We start from the raw sequence: 18,575 nt of genomic DNA, 5'->3' as shown, positions 1-18,575 counted from the left end.
TGTACGCAGATTATCGGCCACTATACACCAGCAGTGTTTCCCACAGAATTAGATCGTCTTTGTGGTTGGGGGGGCAGGGTAAGAGAGTGACTGAGAGAGTGTCCCTGTTAAGCGTGGTGCTTTTTTTGTTTTGTTCAATAAGGAAATTGAGTAAAATAAAATACATCTAAAATAAAAACACAATGTTTTTATTTGCTACATTTAGAGGAACAGGACACATAATCGGTCCCTCTCCATAGTCTCCATTACGCATGGAGAGGGAGAAAGGGCCGCAAATTGTTCTCGATCCCTTCCACAGAGGACACACAGAGGACCCAAAATGTATTTGCGTTTTTGATGAACGATATAATATCAGTGTTTCCGCATGAATTTTTTTCAGGCCTGGTGGTATGCACTGAAAAAGCCCTAAACCGACGAGGCGCATGATATGATATTGGCACGATCGAGTTTGGTCAGATGGTGCAGCGGGTGGTGTGCAATTTATATTTACGTACAAATTTTTGATTTTTTCCGGAAATTTCCAGAACGGATTTCCTGGAATATCGATCCCTGCACCAGTTCACACATGACGCCATGCAGGAATGGTTCCGGAACATTGCTGGGAAAGAGTGCATGTGTGCAAGGGGGGTGTGTGCGGCGGTTTTGGAGGAGTTGAGGGCGGATATTTCAATTGGCAGCTCTGGTATGGCACTGAAATGAGCCACCGAAATCTGCGTTAGTGTCAATATACTGATCATATAGGAACCGGTGCCATGGTGGTACCAGGTCCTATATGGTACCAAGACCAGGTACCAAGACTCTAAAAATCCCGCACATGTTTTGATTCAGAGAGAGGAGCAAGGAAGGGCTGAGAGAATCACTGCGCTACGTGCAGATCGACAAAGAAATTTTACCCGTTTTAAATAGTAAAATAGAAACTCAATATGTGGCGGTCAATGTTGATATTGTGGCAGGGGCCACAAATAAATACATGTATGGGAAACACTGCACCAGTAAAAGTGTCAGCTGCTATCAGAGAAGTTTATTTCCATGGCTGGTTGATTGAGTGTGGCTGCAGAGCAGTTCCTGTGGTGTAATGAAACTCGTGTACTAAATTTAAAACGTTTTATCATCCAGCTCGTTAAAGTGGATCTCAGATAACTGGAGCTAATTGCTCTGCTTGTTAATTAAGATATTAGCATCCTCTCTCACTCCCACACTCCTCTGTTTAAAAAAAACCTTTGGATATTCAGATATCTTTATAGAATATATAGAGCTTTATATTCCTCCACTCATAAATGTTGAGGCCAGTGTACGTGTCTGTGTTTAAGTCTTTAGGATTCCTGACAACATATCGGGTGTGTGTGTGTGTGTGTGTGTCTGTGTGTGTCTGTGTGTGTGCGCGTGTGCGCGCGTGGGTGTGTTTATTGTAGTGTGTGTGTGCACTTTGTGTCCTCCATTATGCGTAAATTCATCCCACGGTTCAGGCATTCAAATGGTAGCATTGAAATGGTATTCATCCAGATCTCCCTTGACCTTTCCCACTTACGTCAATTAATACAGCCAGCTGACTCTGATCCGGACTCTGATTGGTCAAAGACAATAACTAATCCGAGGACAATAATGACTCTCGCCTTTGCCTTCATGTTTTCTGTTCTGTTGTTTTGGAGGGATGATGCTTTGTTGGAGATACTCTGGACATGCTGCTTTTAAGCTCCATGTACATCAAGGGTCTCAAAAACTGTCCCATGTGTTTTTTCTTTGTTCAGTTGTATTTTATTGAGATATATGTTTTGAAATCATATTTATATATTGATTATATTTATATTCTTAATTATAATATATCATTTTATAGAAGTGAAATTGAATCAATTAATACAAAACAAATTAATTTAATTAATTTTAAAATAATTACATCAATCACTTTCAGTCAGTTAATATTTTTTTATTTTGTATTTATATATTTTGTTAACTTAGTGGACATACTCTTACTTTCTGTACTTTGTAGCAAGATTTAAAAATTGATTGGCCAGATTTCTCAAAAAATTACAAACATGTAGCAGGCTCTATTAAATAGTCACGCTGGCTGTGGGAATTTGACTTTCTCCTTCACCTGCACACAATTATACTGTATAAACCTGACCGTGTTCTGTCTTTCTCTCTCTTGTCCTCTCTAGTGAAAAAGTGTCTACAGGCCATTCGCTTCATCCTGCCCAAGGAGGCTGCCTTGAAGGTGTGTAGTGTAGCATTATCACTGCATTAAGAATTAAAATCCAAACTACGTTTTGTCACAAAGCACAAGCGAGTTGTGACACCAGAAATTATGCAATAACATGTGCGGGACAGGATTATTATTTATTTTTATTTTTTGGATTTATGAGATTATTGATCACTTAAAAAAAACAAAAACAAATGAAAGGAGAATTTAAATAAGAAATACAGTTTATTTAAAAACCAAGAGAATAAAAGTAAAATAGGTATGTTGTGTGTTTCTGGCTGCTGCTCCGGTGCACTCCCGTCTCTCTTTCTTGACTTCCCCCCCCCCCCCCCTCCCCCCTCATCCCGTCTCTGCTCTCATTGGCTGTAGCTCATTGCGTGACTCCCGAGTCGAGCCCGACACGACCAGATATTAAAGCTGCTTGATATCTCACGGTGTCGGATCACGTTGTAAGCAGTTCACACCACACGGGAGCGCGCTGAGATTTTCCTCCGATCTGGGGCTTTGCTCGGCGATCTCCGAAAACCTGTCCGCGAGTTGAAAATTGGGCCAGAATCACGTAGTCTGAACCCAGCATTAGCAAAACCAGGGTCTCAATGGGGGTTTCGTTAACCCCCTCCTGTGAATCTCTGAGGAAGGGATTCCAGAGACAACAGTCTTGGCTATGTCCACTACAGAAGCAACAGGCTGCTTGATAGGCCGGGTACCCAGCTCCACCACATGGTGTTTGTCTGTCTGCCGGATGTGTCTGTCTACAGAGCCTTTTGTTCTGTGGTTTTGATTTAAGCGTGATCAATCTGATCATAAATCATTAAATGTATGTCATTTTATATAAATACAAATCATTATAGTTTTCTTATGTCCTGTTTTGTCTCCTAACTTTCATCTCCTCATTTCACTTTAATCTCAGCTATTTTTGGTTATATATTATATAAATCCCCAGTCATATGCTCTGTTTTCTCATTCAGGATTGTTTGGGATTTCTGAAACGCTTTTCAACATTCCCGATTTGTTCATGAATCCAAGGGGGAAGTTTTTTGTGGTGGAATTCTCCACACAAATGTACGAGAAACATATGGACAGATTGATAAATGAGACCCATTGTTCAGACATCGGTAACCATAGCAATGAAGGTGTCATCATGTGGAGATTAAAAAGTAACCTTTGACAGAGAAATGAAGAAGCCTAATTTCTGAAAAAATTGAGAATTGCTGATCTATGCGATACGACTTGTCTTTATGATAAGTAAAAATAAAAAGAATATCTTAGTTGATTAAATGCAATTTTCTGAACTATTTGTATCTGGCAACCCTCAACTCACTTGGAGGGCTTCACAGCTTATCAGCAGTGTGTGTGTGGTCGTGGTTGTCACCACTCCCCGAATGCGTGTGTGTTAAGTGCATTTGCAACTGTGAGATGAATACAATTCTTCTTGTTTTGCTTAAATAACTCAGCTTTATAACTAAAATATCCCTCCAAAAACTGGGGTAGGAATAGCTTAAGGTGCTCAATCCGTAAGGAGGGCTGAATGTTTGCCGGCTGTCAGGCTGACTGTGTCCTGCATGATGTTTCTCCAGGTTTTGGTGAAGTGGTACAACATGTACAACGCACCCGGCGGACCCAGCGCCCACGTTGAGTGGAGTCTGTTTGTCACCTGCCTTATGACTCTAATGGGCTACAATACAGAACGCCTGGCCTGGACCCGAAATGTCAGTCAGCCCTTCCTACCAATAAACCATACATTGTATTTATATCAGCAAAATGAAAATGTATATGATTCATGAACAATTATCTACCCAAACTCAAGCACTAGATACTGTATCTAAGTAATAATCTCTCGTTCCTTCTTTGTTTGACCATTTTTTCTTCTCATCTGAGACTTCACTGTGCTTTAGTTCAGGCTTTTATGGAAAATGTTGATTGTTGACTGTAACTGATGACAATGGTACTGGATAATGATGATAGTGACAATAAAGCTGTTGACCTCGCTGTCTGTCCTCCCTTTATAGCTCAATTTTGAAGTGCCTCTCTCTCCTGTGATTGCGGCCAAGAAAGCTCGGCCGTCTGACGGGGGATCTGATGAGGTGAGCAAACAGAAGTATATCTGCAGTGATGCTCCGCCGTCCTGGTGAGATGACTGTAATGCGAACAAACTATCCTGGCTAGAAGTTGCAATGCCTTATAGAAAAGGCCACTACAGCTGCGGAGGTATCGGCGCCAAAGACCCTTTCTCGGTATTAACTTCAAAATAAACTCAACAAACACCAAAAGAAAGAAAGATTGAGCAGCCGAAGCGAGGGATCATCCTTCGGGATAATTGGGCTTTTGCTGCCTGTAGACACAAAGTGGGAATGGGAAAACAGTGAATAGTGTTTCATTGTCAATTTGAAGTTAGTTTCCTAGATAGCAAATAAGAGCTCGCTGTGTAACAGAACTTCCTTCGAACCAGACGCTGAATATTTCAGCGTGTTTGACTACATTTCAATTTTGATTCGATTGTAAAGCGTCGTCTCTTGTCTCTCTCTGCAGGACTGGGATTATTTACAGAGCAGCCATTACCATCGACAGCTGATGTCACATCTTGTCTGCGGTCCAACATACTCCAGCTTCGCTCCCTCTGCCACCACAGACAGCCTTTCTGTATGTAAACTGTCTCCATGTCTGGATATAGATATATATTTTTAAATACTTAAATATATTGTCTTATTTTTATTTTTTCCTCTTTGCTGCTCCATCATTCCGGCTTATTTTCTCCTTGTTTTTCCCCAGTCATCTTCTCATTTCTCCTCCTCATCCCCTCTCACCTCCTCCCCTCTTGTCCCTTCTTATCTCCTCATCATCTCCTCATTTCATCTGCCTCATCTCATACCCTCCTTTTATCTCATCTTATCTCCTCATCACCTCATCATCTGATCTCCTCCCCTCCGCTTCACTCCTCTTCCTCTTCCCCTCCCCTCTCCTCTCATCTACTCATCATCTCATCATCTTCTCTCCACATCTCATCTCACCATCTCATCTCCTCTCCTCCTCTTTATTCCTCTTCCCCTCCCCACTCATCTCCTCTCATCTCATCATCTTATCTCCACATCTCATCTCCTCATACCCGTATCTCATATCCTCATCCCCTCATCATATTATCTGTTTATCCTCTCATATCCTTATCTCAACTTCATCTCCTCATCTCATTTTCCTCTTCTCCTCTCATCTCCTCGTCCAATCTCATTGTCGGCTCTTTTTTTTCTCCTTCTCCTCCTCTCCAGGTGTATGTGGACAGTTCAGCTCCTCTCTTCTCCTTCATCCCGTCTCTTTTCTCCGTTCTGCACCTCCTCTACCAGGAGATCCAACTGGATCAGCTTCAAATAGCAGGAGCTACAAACCTGCTCTGCTTGCTGCAGCAGCTGGCCCGGTATGTGTGTGTTATTGTGTTATTGTGTGTGTGTGTGTGTATGTGTGTGTGTGTGTGTGTGTGTGTGTAATGGCTGCAGTTGAATCAGGGTGTAGCTGCCTTGACTTGAGGCTTTAGGTCATGCATGAAGGTAAATCTCTACAATCTTTTGACATAACGTCATAACAAATGCAGAAAATCAGCTTTTAATATATGACATGTTTGATATCAGTATTTATATTGGACTATTGTGTTGAGGATATTTTCTGATTTCAGCCTGATATCGGTATCTAGTATCAGAAGAAGAATTTTAATTTGTCTTACGGGTGGGAAAGACACTTGAAATGCACACGTGCACATGCAGGGAGTGGTGACGACCACAAAAACTCACATGCAGGGAGTTTTGGCTAGACAAATTCAGCCCCTGTTCTGCATGTTTTTAATTGGGGTCCTTTTTTATATTGGGGACCCATGTGAGTAAAGGGAGAACATGCAAACTCCACACAGAAAAGCTCCTAATCGGGAGATGACCCACCCGAGCGTGGTGCCAATAGCACCTAACGGGGGAATTGCACTCAGGACCTTCTTGCTGCACTGTGCCACCGCGCCACACAAACTGCATTGATGTACCTCTGTGAAGACATTTTGGCTATGATTTAGATCAGAATCAGAATCGTCTTTATTGCCAAGTAAGTTTACATTACACGGACAAGAAAATTGTCTTGGTGTTTGGTTGTATGGTTTGTGTTGTTCAGGTGTATCGTTTATGTACTTTATGTATGGTTTATGTACAAATGGAGCTATTATCCAGCATTTCGCCGTGAAGCCGAACAGTATTTTCCATAACGCACCCCATTCACTCCGAAAACCATGTGACATTGCCTTTTTTGTCTTTGTTTCTAAAAACTGCTTCTGAATAATCCAGCCTGCTGCTTGTGATGTGCTCAAACAAACCACAACTGAAAGGTTGTTGTGTCGAGTGCTCATTGAACTCATCGAAGAGAATAGATTTGGTGGGAGAACCGGCGTGTGGAGTTGCTACGTGGGCTTTCTGTCAAGTGTTGGCCAATTGTTTTTACTGGACATTTCAAAGTAGAACAGTGCTGTCACAGCCATCATTACTCTTTTGATCTTTTTTTTTTTAATCACAGTTATTATTATTAATTGTTCCCTTTGTGGTTTCGGACAAAAATGGGAATGCAGGGTGTCTGCATGTCCTTAAAAACTCTTTAAATGTAAGAAAAGGAAAAACTCAGTGTTACATTTTGTTAAAATTTGTTTTAACAACCGATTATGTTTGAGTACAATGAGCACTCAACACAACAACCTTTCAGCTGCGGTTTGGGAGGTGGGGGGGGGGTCGCAAATACACACAATATACAACAAGTATACACACACATACTTACACACACCTGTGGTTGCTCACAGAGAATCACACCCTAGTTAAAAATACACACTGCCTTGCATGTGTGTGGGGTTGAGGTTGGTGTGGCTCCGTCAGGGTGAGGGAATTAAAAACTATTGATTATCAGATGCAATGCAGGCTGCTAGTTTCCTACAGCCACTAATTACTCAGTCAGTTTCCTAATTACCAGGGATGGAAATGAAACAAGTGAAATGTCATGGGGGGGGTGGGAGGGGGCTGTATTTAGATTGGGTTCAGGACTTTGCGACTTGTTATCATCCAGATTAGCAGCTGGGAAAGCCGCCGTTAGATGATCCGTACAGGGGCATTGTCAGGGATGGGAGAAAAACACAACATTTAATGTGAGTCATACAAGTTGTATTTATTGTGTTGTGGATTCCATTGCTGCTGCTGAGTTTCTGTAATGCATTGGTCAGAAATAAAACTTGTAAAGATGCAGGATGTGAGTACACAGGTCAGTCACATGGGTTGTGCTGTCTCCCTGTCCACAGCGACCTCCACCTGGACCACTACATAGACCTTTACTGGAGAGATTGTCCTGCACTTGTCAGCAGCTTCACTGAGTCCTGCCCTATAGACCAGAGTAAGAATCTATTGATTGATATTATGATATGATACATTATCTCATGATTGAATTTTCATATACAACTTACATTTTTATGATTTTGTCAAAAGAGGTTGTCTCAAAAGGAAAACACCGCTATTATTATTATTTTTTTACCTTATTCTTATTTTTCAATTATTGAAAGTCAACGAGAGTGATTGGCATCAGAATCTTGACTAATCCAGTATTGAGAGAATAGTTTAAGCCGAGTCTGCGCATCGGGCCAATCAGGGTTACCGGAGAACATGGTTGCTATTGTACTACGTTTTGCTATTCAGTGCACAGCAGTCGCCCGAAGCGATTGTCTCAATACTGGAGACAATACTCACTTTTCAATTCAACTAAATTTACATTTTCACCAGATAATTTCAACACATCCCAGGTATTGCGAATATGCAAATCAGTGTGCAGAGGGAGGAGTTTGGAGAGGCATTGCATTCTGTCAGAAGCCACGCATTTGCATAAAGTTGTTCTTAAACAACTTTGAGGAAATTAGGTCGGTCAAGTGTGACGAGCTACCTCTCAAAACTGCTGAAATTTGTGAACAAGCTTTTACATACAACTTTAAATTAGTCCAGAATCAATTAATCCAAATTTATTTCATGCTCACCAAGCATCTGTTTACAGAGCAGGGCATTTAACGTTACATCTCTGGTGAAAAGGCACAAGTGGTGAAACATGAAATGTCGAGTAACCCTCCTGATCCTCCTCTCAGCTCTGATTGCTCAGATGCAGCGTCCATCCTTCCTGAAGGAGGAGCCTCCCAGTGTGATTGGTTGGTTCAGTAGTTGTCTTCGAGGTGAGGAAGTCCTGCCTTTCCCCTTCCTACCAGGCATCTGTGAAAGAACAAGGCTGCTAGTTCTGGTAAGGCCCACTTTCTGTTATATCAAAGGATGGAGAAAATGTTATCTTTTTTTATAATGTTATAAGTCTAGTCTAAAGCTCACATTGGGTCATTTTACCAGCATCCTTTGTCAAAAGCGAGTGCCAAGTGACTTGGTGTACAGGGACAGCAGCAAGGGCTCTAAGACTGAGCCCTAAGGGACACCACTGTTTACAGCGCATGGCCTGGACAGAGATCCTGAAGTTCCAAGATCAGAGGGGGTTGAGAGAAGGATCTGGTGTTTAAATGCAGCAGCCAAGTCAAGGAGGCTAAGGACAGGTGAGAGGGGTGGAGTTCTGGCAGTATGGAGGGCTTCTGTGGCAACAGATTGAAGAGGGTCATGGGCTCTGTTCTGGGTGATGGAGAGAGTTGATTGCAGAATTATTTTTAGCAGGTTTATGTATAGAAACAGAAAATATACATGTCTGTAATTTTGCGCAGCGGTAGGTTCAAGGGACACTGAAAGTACAGGCTCAAGGATCATCATCTAATGAGAAGAGTACCTGTAGAGTACAGGGAGGACTCCTCCCTGTAGAGTACAGGTAGGAGTTGATAAGAGTTCTGTGGGAGGCCACACTGTTAGTACAGGGGGTAGCATTGAGAGGGCAGATGATTGTTCAAGTGGACTGGAAGAAGATTAGAAATGAAGAGTTGGCTCCAGAACAGGGGATAATTTTGTTAGTGTCAGATAGAGACAATATTCTAAGATCTGTGCAAGGTTCTAATGTCTAATTCCAATCTCTTAATATTTCATTGTAGTCCTGACAGTTCTGACCTGTCCTGCTACCAGGCACTGTGTGGGTGTGTGGGTCGAGTTGGGGGTGAGGTTGAGGGGTTGAGGGTGTGGGGGTGTGAGATGAGCAGGGTCATGGGGTTCAGCTGAACAGGGTCATGAGGTTCAGCTGTGATTGAGGTCGGGTGTGTGTGTGTGTGTGTCTGAGAGATCTGCGATTAGATGGCTGGGGGTGTGTGACCATCTGCCTTAACCTTCATTTAACCAGAATGTGACCTTCCGGAAAACATCAGGGTGATGCTAACGCTGGCTAAGAAACAGACAGACAGTAAATGCAGCAACTCGCTGGCCCGATTGGGCCAGTGCTAAAATAAAAATACTAAAAATAACAATCATATTGGATTCCCGCTGACGGTTGCCACAACAACATGCAAATAAATTAAAAATAAAAACTATAACATGAATCAGAATCGATACGCAACATTTAACAATTGATAACACAGCTAGAAAGAGCGGGCATACAATCGCATTATGGGTAAATACATGGTTATAGAACAGTGTCCTAGCAACAATTTGTACTCATCTGCCATATAGCCATTTATTCCACGTTGTGTTTTGTGGCAATTATTCTTTTTATGATCTCTATGTTAGGTTCAGTGTGTACTACGCTTGGGCCATCGTGCAGAATTCCAATCGGCGAAGTCCCATATTAACAGAAGGCAATGGGGAGACGTGCGTGGCGCGGCACAGGACAGTAGGGACACACAGGGCTTTTTGGAACGGGAATGTTCCTTAACTCAGTCGTGTTTAAAAAAATAATAATAATAAATTTAAAAAAATAATAATTTGTTTCATGAAAGTAGGGAAAATACACGAAAATAAATAGATCTAAAATAAAAACACAGGAAAACCCTCACGGGAGTCGGGATTTGGCATGCATGCGCGCACACCCACGCACTGCTTTCTGGAGGAGAAATAAAAAAAAAAACTCCACTCCAGTTCTCTGATCCCTCTTTTCCACTGCTAACATTGGTGTGTAAAATAGACACGAATATCCATGTGTGATTTGATCATTTAATATCCGATTTAGAATCCAAAATGAGAATTATTTACTTTTTGACTGCATGCAAGACCCTGAAATGTTTTGAGTGTGGGGAATCCCCATGCTCCCACCGGGCTCCAAGCCACTCCAGCACCGCTCCAAGCCAGCCTCCGAACCGGAGGAGCGGCTCTGCTCCCTGCCGCTGAAGGACCGGGCCAGATGTGTGCGCACCGGTTACGTTTACCTTTTTCATTTTCCAAACAAGTAAAAAATAAAACTAAGGAAACAAAATTAATTTCATAGAAAAGAAATTCCATTTCTGTGGTTGTAGTTGATTCAGACAATATACTTCACAATGAGAGTTAGAAGGGCCCATAAATGTGTGGGAAAACATCACAGTCATTTTTTTTTTTACATGCAATACAAGAAAAATTCTACATAATTACCATTACAAATAATCAATCAATTCAAAACAGCTCTGAGCAGAGAGAGTGAAAGGGAAAGAGCGGCTCTCTCGCCCTTTCCGCTCCCGCTCCAATCGAATCAGAGTGGGGGATTGGTTTCAGACCAGGGTAAACTGCACTTAGACCATTTTAATGCTCTTAATTTTTCCTGGCCAATTAAAAAATAAATCAAAAAATAAAAAAAGATTGTCATTAATGTCAATTGATAGAGCCAATTGACATTGATATCGTCAGTCCGTCCAAGCCTAGTGTGTACAATGCTGTACATCAGAAAATGAAGTCTTTGTTTTTATTTGATAACAGTTGATAAATATAACTTTCTTTATCGGGGGCCAGTCATAATTGTCTGTGATGTGTTATTGTGTTAACATTGAACCCGGTGGTTGATCAGAAATCTTTTTTGCAATTCTGCAGTAATTTTACTCTTGTTATTTTCTGTTTTATTTCAGAGTTACGCGCTCTATATAGGTGGAAATGAAAACGCCATTTCCTCAGATATTTCAGTGTACCTGAACAAGCTCTCTGCAGGTAAGTGTGGAACTGTGACCAGCGTGCGTGTGTGTGTGTGTGTGTGTGTGTGTGTGTGTGTGTGTGTGTGTGTGTGTGTGTGTGTGTGTGTGTGTGTGTGTGTGGGTGTGTGTGTGACATTCCAAAATAAATTCTTAATCCTAAACTTCAGCTATCTGATTATCGACTGATAACTTTTCTTCACTTTTCGACCTAAACGTTTGGGCTTAAAAATATAATAATTGACATATATATATATTTTTTTTCCCTATTGGAGACATTTAACATGTTTCTGTCTTCAAAAAGAGACTTTTTTAAATATCTTCCGATTTGATATTATTTTTGGTATCAGATTTGAATAATGTGATTATTGCAGACAGACAGACAGACAGTTAGACATACGAACAGTGTGGCACAGATCATTGGAGTCAGACAGACAGGTGGTTAATCCAGGTTTGCATCTATCAGTTGCTGTCCTCCTTTTGTTATACCATCAATAGAATATTGATTCCAGCTGAACAATTGGAACAACAGCGCTAATGACATCACATTGCTGACATCATCAGGCGTATTCCAGCAGACCTTCCACTGGGATTTACTGTGGTTTAGTTTGAGAGATGAAGGTCATTAATGGATACCACCAAAAACACTTTATCTATCTACAAAGTGATAAAACAGTGCTACCAAAACGATTATTTTTGAGACGGGTGCTTGAAAACACATCTGTGAACTCAAAGAAGTCCTGTAAGAGAGAGGGACAGCGACTGCTTAGAGGCCACTGCAACGACTTGATGATTCCTGCAAAAGTTCTACAGTATATGGTTTAGAAACAGGCTTAACTCATTTCGACATGATGTCTCTATAAAAAATACATAAAGTATTGTTCTGTAAAATAACTATTTTGTCTTTTCCTCTCTCTATGCCTCTCTCCTTTTCAGGACAGAAGTCCAGTTCCAGTGATCAACCCATTCACAGGTAGTAGAGTCACAGCGAAATAATGTAGCGTATAACCATATATAACAGCATATCTGATTGGAGGGAATTGAATTGATCCCCAGGAGGGAAATTAAGAGCATTAAGCAGCGAAGAGACAGGATAGTAAGTTCAGGTTAATAGCGGTTTTCATCCAGATTGTCAGAATGGAGTGAATGGAGCAGTCAGTGGTGTGTCTGCAGTGTTTTGTTTTGTGTTTTCAGACAGAGTTATGCTGCTAAGCCAGAGCTGTCCAATCACAGTCTGGCTTCAAACACAGAACTGTCCAATCAGAGTCTGGCTGAAAAGCTGGTGGTGTGGCTCACATCTGAAGGTAAACCCTGCTGCTATAAATGTGTCACATGCAGCGTAAAACCAGCTGTGATATGTACTGTGCGGCGGCGCAGTGGTTAGCACTCTTGCCTCACAGTTCTGCGTTCCAACTGGATTTGAATCAGACTGACTGGGCCTTTTCTGTGGGGAGTTTGCATGTTCTCCCCGTGTTCACTTGGGTTTCCTCCAGGTACTCTAATTTCCCCCACCCTAGGGACATGCATGTTAGTGTAACACTTACACTCGACCAAGGCATCGGCCAAGAGCTGGAGTTGGTCCCCGGGCACCCTGCGTGGCAGCCCACTGCTCCTAGATACGTAATATACTAGGATGTGTCCACTGCAGAGAAATAACTTCCCCACATTAATTAATAAAGTGTATTAAAAAAAATAGACCACACTCCATACATATCAGGATACAGTGGTATTCACCCTCAAATCACGATTCTATTCCATTTCTTTTTCCAGGCTTCACTCTTAAGGACCTGGAGACAGTTCCTTTCGGTGTGGCTCTGCCAATCAGAGAGGCAATCTATCGTTGCCGGGAGCAGCCGCATTCTGATTGGTCAGAGGAGGTCTGTCTTCTCATTGGACGACAGGATCTGACGAAACAAGCCCACAAGATGAATCTAACAAAGAGCAAAACTGTGTGTACCAGAAAATAACTGCCATAAAGATGTCTGTTTATCTACATTGTAATGTATATAGGTGCGGACACAATAATGGAGTTTTGTGTCCTTGAAATTAAGGAGTTACTTAGTTATTTAGTTATTTTTACAAATGCAGCTGCAATGTCGTACTAGGGTATATGTGGTATGTAGGTATTATAGTACATAGGCTATGTGTCTGCTTTAAAATAGGTCTGCCAATGAGAACTTGGGATATGTTAGCTTTTAAATTAATGTGAGCCAGTTGGCGGAGCTCCAAATGGTTTCGCCTGAATTGAAGGTGAATCGGTCATGACAACTGCCAAATTAGGAAAAACCCATGAGATGTCTTCGATACGCAATGGCTGTGGCCCGCTAACACTACGGGCAGCTATCTTGAGTGAGTCATTGAGTCCAATCATTTCCCTGCAAGGTTGTATAACCCACGTCTGTGAGGCCATTTTCCATGAGCAGGTGTACCCCAGGGTGCAAACACTGTTCCCTCACCGTGCTCCCATATTCCAGGATGATATCCCGTTCACACATCTACCACGGCCTCCCCAAACACCCGGATCTCATTAAACCTTTATGGGAACTACTGGAGGAAAGAGAAACAAAGTAGATTTCCATCTTAGTGCTTTTCTTCGTGAAGAATGACACAATATCCCATGGTGCAGGGTTTGTGTAACAATATTCCAAGAAGGATTTCGGATGCTCTGAAGGCACAGCTTTCCTCTACTCCTTATTCTGACGTTGAAATTAATATACTGCCCGGTGCTTGTATTTATATCTGTTTGTGTATGCAGTCTGTTGGCTCAGGCTTGTCATTTGAGCCTTCATCGTCCACTGAGGCAGATGAGGAAGAAGATGGGATGTGTGACATCATTCAGGAGGTAATGGATCAATCTTTCTTTCCTTAGCCTCCAGTTCTGGGTGCTGTGTCGCAAATCCGGTCATTACCGCCAATATTTTTAGAATTGTGGGCAAAAAGAACGCGTAAATATGTGTTTTTCCATGCCATTCTCCTCCTCTCCGCTTCTCTCTTACCGCCAAGGACATCCCTACTGTACTTTGTTCTCTCCTCCTCCAGGTGACGGGGTTAATATGGAGCGAGGATCTCAGAGTCCAGGAGGTCCGGAGGCTCCTGCAGAGTTCTCGTCCGGTCAGAGTCAGTGTGCTTCAGCTTCCAGAGGTTTCCGACCACGAATACATCGAGGAAAAAGAGAACAAGTCAGTTTTGTGTGTGTCGTCGATAGTGAGTGCTCGTGCTAGTTTTTGGGTCATGTTTTTAAGTGTCACGGTTTGATTCTCAATTAAAAACCCATGCGCTTGAGCCTGATGAACATTTAGCAATTTTCTTAAACCAAACCCCAGATGTCAAGAATGTAACTCGATAAAGCTTGTAAGTTTGTATTTAAAATGGTAACAAAAATAATAGATAACAAAAATGAAGTTTAAATCAGCAATTATACTGTTCGTACATCATTGATAAAATTCATACTATGGTAGCACTGTGGGGAATTTTTTTTTTTTGTTCAGATTTTGATAGACTAGAGCTCCCTCTGCTGGTGTAATAATCTTGTTCAACCATAAAAACTTTGATTAGAAACACTTTTTTTCTGTTAAACAGCCTGTTTTTATTCTTTTTTTCTCAGCTTTTTAGTCAAGTGTCTTTCCCTACATTGTCTTTGCTCTGTGCGTGTGTGCATGCGTGTGTGTGTGTGTGTGTGTGCGTGCGTGCGTGTGTGTGTGTGTGTGTGTGTGTGTGTGTGTGTGTGTGTGTGTGTGCGTGCTTGCGTGTGCACGCGCGCCCGTGCCCCTTATTGATATGCAGGTCGTAACCCTGGTCCAGACGTCATTATTGATCGTTAACATTCTTTCTAATTCTTTTTTGTTTAAACTTTTACAATTAGACTGACCAAGATGATGTATAACCTCTGTCTCTCCCTTCCGTCACTCTCTCGCCCCTCTCTTTCTCTCGCTCTCTCCCCCCCCCTAGGCTTCTCCAGTTGTGCCAGAGGACGATGTCCCTTCCAGTTGGTCGAGGTTTCTTCACTCTGTTTTCGTACCATCCTGTTCCCACCGAGCCACTTCCTGTTCCCAAACTCAACCTCACTGGTCAGAACTTGTCTTTGTTGCATTAGAGCTACGTGTGGTTATTATTATTATTATTATTATTATTATAATTATTTGGGATCCAGCCCGCTTTGTCTCTTTTCCCTCTAGCCGATTGCAAATAAGACACAGAGGGTGAAGAAGGGTCATTTACCTTTGTGTGGATCTTCGTGCAAGGGGCGTAGCCGCTTCTACTCCTTTCTGCTTTCCTTGATATTCCTTTCCACTCTTTTGTGTGTATTGCTGATACGTCCAAATACATGAGTATCAACACAAAAAAAGTCACAATTTCTGATAAGTCTGTAGCCTCGTCCGCCATCTTGGGTGTGCTGTAAAACTCTGCAACGTCATTGCGTCACATCCTACCTCCTGCACGCTCTACTCAGGCTCCGCCTCTTGTCTAAACCAGTATTTCCAGGTAGTGTTAACACGTCATCCAGGAATGATCCTAATTCTTAAATCACCGTTCTTCAGGGATATTTAAACTGAACGGAAGAAGGGTGACATGCAGTGACGTAAGTGCATGTTTTTGGTCGAGACGCAAGTCCACGGTGTTCGTAACTTTTGAAATTTGTGCTGCGTTTCATAGAACCCAGAAAACTGTAATACGTACCTAAAACAACTAAACTGGACCTGTGTATTTCTGTCTGCAGCTATATTTATTATTATTATTATTATTATTGTTATTATTATTTTGTATTGGAATTGTCCATCCCAAGCCGATACTAAGGTAGCCTATGTATACTTGATGTATTGGGTGAAGTATTAGTGCTGCACAGAAAGTAATGAGGTTTATTACAAATGTCAGGATAAGAGTTATTACTGTAGCAGACAATGAAATTTATAATGGAAAGCAAAGCAGCTTTGGCCGTGTGGATCTTTGAAGGGCAGACCTGCCAACCTGCACACAATTTTTGTATCTACCACACAATTCGTGGTCAAAATACACGGGTGCGACATGGCAGCTGAAACCACGCAAAATAAATAATTTATATATATATATATATATGTGTGTGTGTGTGTATGGAAAACAAATCAATCAATAAAAAACAATTCCATAAATTTATTGGGTATTTAAGCTACATCCCTGGGATTGGACCAGATGCTACGACCTGTGGTTCTGTAAGCCCTCCCTCTCTTTCCTCCCAGTCACTCAACATCCACTGATACGCAGCTCACTAATACTCAGCGCACTGAGTGCAGCAGTACTTTATTTTCCACCGATGCTGCATTGCAGTGGTAAAATGATAAGTGGTGGCGTAATGAGCACAAAAATGTGACCATAATGTTAACATATAAAGCGTTGGTAATAGAGAAGCACCGATCGATCCGCCAGTTTTCAGCTTGATTGGCCATGACCGGTGACCTGACGATCAGATAGATTTTCAGATTCTGTGGGGTTCAAATTTACAGCCCAATACTGTGCTCATGTACTCGTACTAAAAATGCTCCAATACTTAAACCCGATATCAACGTAATGTAACGTAGTTGTGTAGTTGACGCTCAAAAAAGAGGGCCGAAGAAAGAAAATGACAGCTGTTTGAAGGTTCTTCAAGATAAATGAAGATTGGATAAATATTTTATCTGCTGACACTATTCCAAAATTGTGCAGACTGTGTATCTATCGCTGTCACTACAGCAGAGCGTCTGCTCTGGTTGTTCGTAGTGAACAAACTCCGATCGTGATGAAAAGTTTGACTTTTTTTTTTTTTTGTCGCTCAGTTAAACAAGTCATACTTTTTAAAAAATATATATATTTTTTTGCAATGATTGCAATTTATTTTGGAATGGCAAGTACCATATAAATATAAGAGAAAGTTATATTTGCCCTTAAAAGTGAAAGACTTTCATTTGTAGTTTGAACTGGACATTTCCATGTTAGTTATATGTTGTGTCCTACTAAAACTCAGTTAGAGTTACACGTTGAAATATACTGAAACTTGGTGACAGTCCCATTTTATTGGAACTCAGTGACCTTGCCATGTTGTAATTTATTTTATTGGAACTCAGTGACCATTCCATGTTGTAATTTATTTTATTAGAACTCAGGGACAGTTTCATGTCCTATTATTGTTCCCTAGTAAATAATGAACAATAATAAACAGTGTGAAAATCAGCAATCTCACTATTATGGTAACTGAAAATTGAAGCAGTAGTCCGCATGTGCAGCTGTCCAATCACGTGAGCCTGATCAGATCGCACAATGTATTTGTCATTGACGTACAGTTTAAATTAGATTTCTCCCATCACTGATATAAACTCAAAATGATCGGACGACAATGCAAAAGTTATCCAATAGTCAATGTTTTATTATGAACATGCAATTGGATGAAAATATGAATTGGCCAAAATCTGAATCGGCAGGTCAGATTACTTTTAGATCGGAAATAGGAACCGGCCAAGAAAATTGCAATCTGTCTAGTTGGAAAACGGGTTCGCTAACTTTACAAGATGATGCATTTCAAGGGGAATATCCTAATGAAATGAATTTGTATAGCTTTGTTTAGCCTTGTTACGAGACGGCTACGGTGTGAATAACTGATCTAATGCCCCGGAGACTCCCTGTTTTGGTACTCAAAATATTTTCCCAATGTTGGCAGGTCTGGAAGGGGCTTGCTATTGGAGGGTCAAAAAATCGAACAAGCTATAAATTTGCATTGAGTCGTGAGGCAGGACTGGACAGTGTTTTTAAGATTCCTTCATCTATGTTTAACTGTTTATAGTTGGCGAGCCAGCTGCAAATCCAACTGTTCAGCTTGAGCATGATTCCACCTGATCCAAGTCCAATTTCTAGTCTAATTCAAGTCTAGTTGAATTCCTGGGGATGGTAGCTCAGGAGGTAGAGCTGGTCGTCTAGTAATCCAAAGGTCGCTGGTTCGATCCCAGGCTCCTCCTGCTAGCACGCTGTAGTGTCCTTGAGCAAGACACTTAACCCCTCATTGCTCCTGATGGCTGCGTCCGTCGGTGTTTGAACAATTGTAAGTCGCTTTGGATAAAAGCGTCTGCTAAATGACTAAATGTAAATGTAAATGTAGTTCCCAGTCTAACTCCAGTCTGTTGGTGTGCCTCCAGGTCGAGCTCATCCCCGGAACACCATGGTGGATCTGAACAGTGGGAACATCGACGTTCCTCCAAACATGACCAGCTGGGCCAGCTTCCACAATGGAGTCGCTGCAGGACTCAAAATAGCCCCCGTTTCTCAGGTGTGTGTGTGTGTGTGTGTGTGTGTGTGTGTGTGTGTGTGTGTGTGTGTGTGTGTGTGTGTGTG

General features: G+C 41.7%; 1 protein-coding gene across 1 annotated transcript in view; it reads left to right on the top strand.

Moving 5' to 3' along the window:
- Positions 1–18,575, top strand: part of anapc1 (anaphase promoting complex subunit 1) — a 53,146-nt gene that overhangs the window by 14,637 nt on the left and 19,934 nt on the right. Inside the window, exons 18-32 of the mRNA XM_080016951.1 lie at positions 2,157–2,212; positions 3,775–3,906; positions 4,207–4,281; positions 4,727–4,837; positions 5,458–5,603; positions 7,500–7,591; positions 8,328–8,476; positions 11,184–11,262; positions 12,180–12,216; positions 12,438–12,547; positions 13,014–13,192; positions 13,999–14,085; positions 14,283–14,422; positions 15,192–15,310; positions 18,380–18,510. Of these exons, the coding sequence (XP_079873077.1) occupies positions 2,157–2,212; positions 3,775–3,906; positions 4,207–4,281; positions 4,727–4,837; positions 5,458–5,603; positions 7,500–7,591; positions 8,328–8,476; positions 11,184–11,262; positions 12,180–12,216; positions 12,438–12,547; positions 13,014–13,192; positions 13,999–14,085; positions 14,283–14,422; positions 15,192–15,310; positions 18,380–18,510 (1,643 nt within the window). The remainder of the gene's footprint in view (positions 1–2,156; positions 2,213–3,774; positions 3,907–4,206; positions 4,282–4,726; positions 4,838–5,457; positions 5,604–7,499; positions 7,592–8,327; positions 8,477–11,183; positions 11,263–12,179; positions 12,217–12,437; positions 12,548–13,013; positions 13,193–13,998; positions 14,086–14,282; positions 14,423–15,191; positions 15,311–18,379; positions 18,511–18,575) is intronic.

Source organism: Zeus faber (assembly GCF_960531495.2).
Source record: "Zeus faber genome assembly, chromosome: 16".
NCBI classification, from domain to species: domain Eukaryota; kingdom Metazoa; phylum Chordata; class Actinopteri; order Zeiformes; family Zeidae; genus Zeus; species Zeus faber.
Note: the sequence above shows the minus strand (reverse complement) of the source record. Positions and strands in the feature narration are given on the sequence as shown.